Source organism: Aphelocoma coerulescens, chromosome 1A (genome assembly GCF_041296385.1).
Source record: "Aphelocoma coerulescens isolate FSJ_1873_10779 chromosome 1A, UR_Acoe_1.0, whole genome shotgun sequence".
NCBI classification, from domain to species: Eukaryota; Metazoa; Chordata; class Aves; order Passeriformes; family Corvidae; genus Aphelocoma; species Aphelocoma coerulescens.
The window spans coordinates 17,033,010-17,041,359 of record NC_091014.1 but is presented as its reverse complement, the minus strand read 5'-3'; the positions used below and the strand labels follow the sequence as shown (position 1 = coordinate 17,041,359).

The 8,350-nt window shown below is 33.7% G+C and overlaps 1 protein-coding gene across 1 annotated transcript in view; it reads right to left on the bottom strand.

Annotated features, from left to right (window-relative positions):
* Positions 1-294: 294 nt before the first annotated feature.
* The window catches only part of TBC1D22A (TBC1 domain family member 22A), a 141,928-nt gene continuing 133,872 nt past the window's right edge, over positions 295-8,350 (bottom strand). The window contains exon 13 of the mRNA XM_068995461.1: positions 295-2,366. Within this exon, the coding sequence (XP_068851562.1) occupies positions 2,238-2,366 (129 nt within the window). The 3' untranslated portion in view covers positions 295-2,237. The remainder of the gene's footprint in view (positions 2,367-8,350) is intronic.

Below are 8,350 nucleotides of genomic sequence, written 5' to 3'. Positions count from 1 at the left end.
AAGTAAGAGGTACCTGTTGAATTTGGAAGACATGGAAGACAACTTATGTGGCCCCAATGACGGCAATTTTATATATCCAGTCCCAAAAATGTTATGCAGGAGCATCTGACACAGCAGACGACTTTGGGTCAACTTTCCATGTTACATGTAACTACCTAAATAACGTCTTAATAGAAAAAAGTTAATTATAGAAAACCCTTACAACAGTTAATGCTGTGTTGTCTTCTCTCATTACAATAATATGCATTTCTATTAACAAATGATTGCAGATACTAAGTTTAAAGCAAATGGTCATAAATTTCATATTTCTTTTATTCTGTTACTGAGAGACACTGTTAGGCACAATATGACATTCTTTGTAAACATAAATTTTGATACATTAGACCACGAACTGAAGTTACAGAAAGCAGTACACAGACACGTAAGAAGCACAGATCCACTACACATTCCAGGCACAAATGCAGCCATCTGGGAGGCCTGACCCTGTATCCATCACAACTGAAACACCCAGCTGACACCAGTGGAAAAGAAATGCAATCTAATTGCCAAACACTCCTGCTTCTATTGAAATAATTCTTTTTTTTCTCTTCTACCAAAGATTTCATATACTTTTAAAATATGGATGGTCTCATAATCACATGTTGGTAAAAATGTATTTTACTTTATTTACCCTGAAACACCTAATTATTTTGAAGTCAATGTCAAGAACTAAGGCCCCTAAAGAAAGTAATGTAACTAACACATTTAGAAAGCTTTCTTCAAAATATGTATCTACATATTTTTAACAAGTTGAAAATAATTTTCCAATAACAAGTCATATGAGAAAATCTCTTGAAGGTTTTTTATTTCCCAAACTTAGAAGTGCATTACACTTCCTGTGCAATGCTGTGCAACTCAAGAACCAAACTGAGGAATAGTAAGTCTGAACTTTTAAGTGTATTGCTTATTGCAACTCTCACCCTTCATTACCTGTATGTGTATGGTAGGCACAAATTAATATGAGTTATTTACATCCAACAGAGAAAAATTAGAATTCTTATCATAAAATATTTCTTGAAAAAAAATAGTGCACTTAAATTATGCAAGTTTTAAGAGATTATTCAGTATCCCATGGTTATATGAAGAAACATTAATTTTAGTCTATAAACTCATAGAGAATTTTTGTTCTGCTAATGACCCACGAGCAATCTGAGTATACAGTTACTGTTATTGTTATTGGGAACTAGTTCTCTTCCTCTGAATGATCAGGAAAAAAAGGTATTAAATTATTTAACAAAAAAAGCTTTGGAAAGATATATTAATTTTCCTTTTCTAACTTGCTAGAAATAGAGAATAAGGCAACAACTGAGATAAAAATATATCTTGCTTTGTAAACCAAGCTTCTTAATACATTTCTTAAAAGTGAACTTTCATGCTGAAAAATTGCAAGGCCTTAAAAGAGAAATGCTAATTACTTTAACAAGACCATGCCTTCTGTTTAATTCATTATTTTAAAGCACTCCAAAACATATTGAGAGGGATTTATTTTTAGTGTAATAGATGAGTCTTCAGCTTTAAGTAACTCCTTTTTATGGCTAAAAAGCTTCTATAGCATCCTTCAAGACTGAATAATGTTTAGAAAAATGCCACCAATTTCCATTACAGCCTTCTATATTCTTATATTATGGAAGTATTCTAACCTAATTCCATAGAAAAACAACAGATGGTGTGCTAATATCTTTTGAGTGTCTTTTGAGTTATAACCAGACCTTAAAACACAGGTCTTGGTGTCTCATATGGTCTTTATGATCATGGAAAAGTTCTTTTTTGCCACTCAAAGCAGATAAATTTCACTGACCAAAACTGGCTGATAAAGTAATGGTAGGTGACACAGAAGTAATGACAAAATCATTCCATAAGTAGTTTTAAGTCTAAAGTACATAGAAAAATTGTTTAACATAAATTAGACTACAATTCTCCTATTTAGAGAAGGGGAAAAAAGAAGCAAATTATGTCATAAGACTTCTGAACTCATTTTTCATGCTGAGCAAAAAAATTCACTTTTAAGTTCATTCAGTGCTCGATATCCTGCTTTGTCCACTTCTTTGGTATTCTGTTCTCATTCTGAAAATTCTAACAAAATTTTAATGGTCATCTTACTTCAAACAAAAGAGCAATGAGCTGAAAGCACAACCAGAACAACAGATGCCATAATACTGCAGAACACATTGGTTCTAATGGTTTCTGTCTCTTTATATTCATTTCTTGTAATGATTGGGGGCATCCGCAAATGCAAACTTCAGTCTGTAGGCCTCTGCTAGGAGTACACTGATGTCTTCATTTCCCCAGTGTACTGTGGGCAAATTCTGCAGAAATATCAGTAACTCCTAATTGGGAAAAAAAAAAAAACAAAAACAAAAACGAAATAAATATATTTTTTCAAATAGCAGTGTAGTAACTATGTATTACTTATACAATGATCATTTACTAGCAATCACTCATACAGCACCTCAGTATCCCAAACAAACCTGAGATCCCCTTAGGTTTAGTGACTTTTGCAGAGAACTTGCTATTCAACCTTTCAGTTCAGAAACCTGCTATTAATTGTAGCTGAAATATCTTTATTTTCTAGATAATTTTTTTGAGAAAAATAATGTGTTATTGCCTATTCAAATTATTTTTATGCTCCAGGGCATGAAGTTATACTGTTAGACACATTTTCAAAGTTATGGACGATTGCTAAGTCTGGGATTCTCTCACACCAATGCAAAGCTACGCTACTTCTCTATTTATACATGAAGAATTACGAAAGAAATTATTATTTCAGTCAGTTGCAGTCAACTCCCACCTCAATTCTTAGCCCTGATTTCCCACTCTCTGCTGGTTTCTGATCCCCAAATATTTTCTTGTGGATCAGCTTTTCCTCTTTCTCATATTAGGTTTAGGCAAAATTCACTTCCAAGAAGCGGAAGCCCAGAAACAGAGGTAACAAGAAGCTCACCGGGACAGTGCCTCCACATTCAGTTCTGATGAACATGCACCAAAATCCACCATGATCCCCACCAGCACAAAGCCTCAAATCCTCATCTGTGGGCTGAAACCTGCCAGCTTTGAGAGGACTCTTTGGAAGATCAGCTATCACAAATTGTCTCCTGACTTCATGCAAATGACAATTTTTATAAGGCTCATAATTTGACCAAACTCAGGAAGTTAGTTTGTTCTTTAAAAAAAAAATGGTGACCCATAAGGTCAAATGTGATGTAAAAGCCACCCTAAGCCAACTTTGAAGTTCATGTTTGAAAATTTCCATAGAGCAGATCACCTGTCTCATGCTTTTAATTGTTTTGATAAGCTGTGGCAAAACAGCAAAAGAGAAGTTTTGGATGAGTCACAACAAAATGAATGTGGATTTTTATGATGGGAGGTATAAGGCAATCTTAGGAATAAGTGAAGTTGTTAAGCCTGCTTGTATCTCCTAGGTGCTCTGTTTTTGCAGAAAAAAATGCAGACTATTCGTGCACATTTGTATACGTGCATAGGTATTTGTGAGGATGTGCATGTGTATATTTTTGTGTGAATATGTTTGTTAAGGTTTATTCTAAAGATCAGAAGTAAGTGAATGGGAATGCAATTAAAACCACAGCCATTATCTTGTTATAAATCAGAATGCTGCAGTATCATGTATAAGTACCCAGGGAAATGATTCTTCTTCATAAGAGTCTTAAATTTCCTTGCTCCCCCTTCTCCCTCCTCTGCACCTACTTTCATAGAAGATGCCTGTAGGAGCCCTTAGCAAGGATTCAGTGATTTTAGGAAACAGCCAGGAGCAGAAATTAACATTAAATGATTTCTTTGTGTTTCTGAGAAAATTATTTTGACTTCATCTATTTCACAGTCTTGCTATACTGGTTCTTGTAATATGAAAAGAGAAAGGATAGAAGCTGAGCAGTACTGTATATTTAATTATGAATAATAAGTAGTAATACAACAGAGTTAGCATGAGAATGTCTCTATTACACTTGAGAGAACACATTTTAATAAAGTATTGTACAATTGTCAAAATCCCACTCTTTTTTTTTAAATTTCTATGTACTTATTTGACAGTTATGCTGATAACTGTAATTAATAAATTAGCAGTAGAGAGTAGGAGGGTTGTGTGGAGAGATCATAAATGCCTACCTCCATGAAAGTTCTTTTCTCCTTTTACAAAAGTAACTTTCAAGCAGCCCTAAGACACAGCAATTAATTCAGTGAGCTCTGTGAAATTACCTCTTTTACTGTTTGTAGTCTCAAGACTTTTCTGAGTCAGACTTCTGGTGCAAACTATTCATATTGTTGGAGCAGTGTTTTAGTTTTCTTTTGGGCTTTGGTTTTCTTTGGACTTTGGAACATCCAAAGACTACAGCTTCAATATCCATACTATATGAAATTTAACATATAGCTCAAATCTGAAATAGGACTGTTAATTACAAACTAGTTTAATACTTCTTTCATTAGCTCCAAATTTGATAATAATTTTCATCAGAATTAAATATATCAATAAATGGCAGAGTAATACATTGACTGTCCAAGTCCATTTCTGTTTGAGTGGGCATTTTGCCACTGTTTCCAAGGGAAAAGACCAAAGTGTAAGACTGATCCTGACTAGTGAATATGTGTTAGAAATCCAAGTAAAATAACTGGCCAAAGACATATTACTTGTATGATCGTCTAAAGATACGGCTTATCTTCCTGTAATCTATTACAGAGCTTCAAAACTTGCTCAGATAGAAATAAAATTTACATCTTCTTAAAAATAAAGTAAAAGTTGGCCAAAACTTTAGTAAAGAAAATGTCATTTTCTTTAAATAAGAAAATCTTGGTTTTCTTTAACTGCTAAAGAAAATCATACAGCCTTTATTGCTGCATATGGAGCATTCTTTGGAACAAGGAAACTACTATAAAGAAGCAATAAAAAACCCCTAAACAAAGTCTTTGGATTTTAAGAAATGTACAAACATACACTACTTAATATTTATAAGACCACATGAGAAGTTTGTCTAAAACTGTTCAATTCAGCATTTTACAGTTAAAAAAAAAAAAAAGCAAGGATTACTACAAGTGACTCAAGCCTACTAATTTCTTTTTAATTATCATTCATATTTTTTTTGCCAACAGATAAACAGGAACTACTAGGTTGCATGTGCAAATAAGGCATGCATGCTACCTGCTTAGATTCATTTTCCTATCCACACCAGTGTTAAAATATGAGGCACTCTTTGAAAAATGATGAATCATAATGTGAATTAATAGTTACCATTAAAAACTTGTCGATGATAAACTGCCTGGTCTATTTCAGAAGAAAACTGAGTCTGAAAATCAATATTTGTAAAAAATTCCTGGAAGAACTTTGTTTTCTGCTTAATTTAAATGGTATTTTGATGACACCTGACCAAAGAATCAGGGCAGCCAGTAGATCATCATCAGATCTGGGGTTTCCAAAATCCCAGTCCAATGTTTGTTTATATTTTGGCTGTATCATCAAAAAATATGCTCAAAATTATATCCTTTGAATTTGGCAATTAGAGTGCCCTGTTTTTCTGTACTCTTACTGAGAGGAACAGACATTTTTAATCCCTTGAACTGGGGCCCATCTGCATGGCCCAGCCTGCCAGCACAGCTTCAGCTCGGTCTGTTTGTGGTGTTTGCCCTCTCGTGCCACACACCATGGAAAGGCATCTCCATCCTCCCTCCCTCCTTGCCAGCCAAGCAGAGGAGGATCAAGGTATCACTTGTATTTGCTCCTGCCCCCACCAAGCACAAAAAGTGAAGCGATTTTAGTCACAGTGTTACTACCATGGTTTTGAGGCTGCAGCTGATGTCACAGGACAGTGTGAGAAATCTGGCATTTTTTAGCAGCAAGAAGTGAAGGATAAGGCAGGATGTAAGAGCAGTTCTACATACAGGGGGTTGGAAAGAAGAAAAGAGGTGTCAAGAAGCAATAGTAACAAGTAAAAGCTAACTTGTCATACAAAGCTAACTTGTCATAAAAAAACAATCCTTTGCAATGAGGGTGCTTGAGCAGCTTGCCAGGGAAACTGAGAATTTGTCCACTGGGATTTCCACAACTCGCCTGGCAAACCCCTGAACAGGCTGCTTGAGCTCTGATGCTGGCCTGGCTTGCAGCAACAACTTGCACAATGAAGCTCCCTTCCACAGTGAAATCTTCCAGTGTTTTATTTTTTAAAGGACATGGGCTTAATTAGAAAAGAAATCCAAAAGTGCAACAAAAAGACCTGCTAAACACTTATCACTTTAGACCATTTCAAGAACCTAATAAAGGTATGTTTCCTAACAAGTAGAAATATGTATTTTTCATTTGTATTTGAAGGATATAGGGGGCTGTGTAGCAGAGTTGCTGGGTGAGACTATGAATAGATTAAAAATCTACATATCAAAATGACTTTTAAGTATGGCAAAAGATCTGAACGTAAACTACATACTAGCCTTTGAGATTTTGGTTTATACTGACGTATTTAAACCACAATTCTGAAATAATTCTTCAGTACATTTGAAATTCAACATTTTTGTTACCAAACAAAAATCTTATATTTCATAGAATTTCACTCATTGTATTTCCACAGTTTTAACTACATTTGGATTTACATGATACTTTACGAATGTGTTTGTAAAATATGCTAAAACACTTTATATATAGCATATTCAACTATGCTACTATATATAAAGTATTTTTAAATACTTAGAAGCAGCTATATAGAGTGAAATTTTAAAGTAAATGTAATTTCAAAATGTAATTTTTCTCAGATAATTAACATGTATTCTAGAACTACTCTCTTCATCTTGTAGTTAAGACAAGACAGTGGTAAATATGCTGGAAGTGCTGTGGTATAAAAGCACCTCTAGATGTGTGAAGAGTAAAAGCATGAGGTCTATGTTTTGCACACCACAACAGTTAAGAGTAATACTGCAGGTTAAGCAATGGCTGTTTTCAGATACAAAATTATTCTTGAGTGAAAAAACTGTTATCCCACAAGATCCAATACACATATCTACAATAAAATACCAGACTACCAGATAGCTCAAAAAGGTGATTTCCAAAGCCCTTATTCCTCAGTTTCCTCTAAAATCAAAAAGGTCAAGGTCTGCTCCTTGTAGACTAAATCAAAACTGAATATTAATAAAATTTCACAAAATATATTTTTAATAATTATTACAAAGTTATCAGCCTCTTTCTCCTCACTGAGATTATAACCCAGTGAAATCTCAGCATATTAAAACAATCCTTAAAAACCCCAAACCCAGGGCAAAGAAAGCAAATTTTATCATGTTTTGAAATCTCACTCATTGTCAAATCTCCTTACAGTATGACGTCTGCTATAATCCCGTTAATAAATACAATTTTTAGCAAAAAATTGGGCAATAATATTGGTTATTTGGCAATGGCTATCTGTAGTTTTTATGCTATCTATTGTCACCCCTATTCTGACTCCATATGTGGATCTTGGAGGAAGGAACATCAAAACCAATTACAGAAAAAATAACAGGTTGATACTTTACAAAACATAAATATCTTATTCTAGTGAGTAGAGCACTAAGGTGTCTTCTGTGCTAATCAAAGCAATATATTTACCTTGAAAATTCATAGGTTTTGTCTGTGTGAGTTATTGACAAAGTTCAATTGCAAGGGTTTGGGTTTTTTTTATAGGAGAAACTTAACAGGACATAAAAACCAGCAATAGTGTTTTCATTTTAGATAATATAAAATGGCAGTAACTAAAGTTAAAATCAAACTTGAACATACTGTGGATGTTAATAGAATTAGTTTTAGTGTCAAAACTGAGAACCAGTCTATTAATTTAACAAATAAAGACCCTCCTAAAATGCAGTACTTTTCTATGGGAGTTGTTAATCCTTCCTGCTGTTAACTGCAATGTAATTATGGTCTGAGTACCTCTGGTCTACAACAGCTCTATTTTATACTGATAGGCAGAACTTACACTCTTACTATATTTTATGATCATAAACTTTTCAATATTATACTTTAGGACTGCATATAAGTAACTTAAACGTAAATTAAATTTATATATAATCTTCATTGATTTGATAAGAAAATGCTAACCACTGTATTTTTAATAAGAGCTGCACCTATTACACATTATGAACACATATAAAACACTGCAAAATTGATGCTGGCAACTTGATTAAATAGACCCTTTCTGAGAGTTATTTTTACTTTCTGAAGTTTTATTTGAAATCCCAGAACATAGCACTTACTTTTAAAGAACTAATGAGGTGAAATTCTACTAAAATTTATTTAGAGTAATTATTGAGACAACTTAAGTAGGAAACCAAATATTACAAAGGAAAAAAA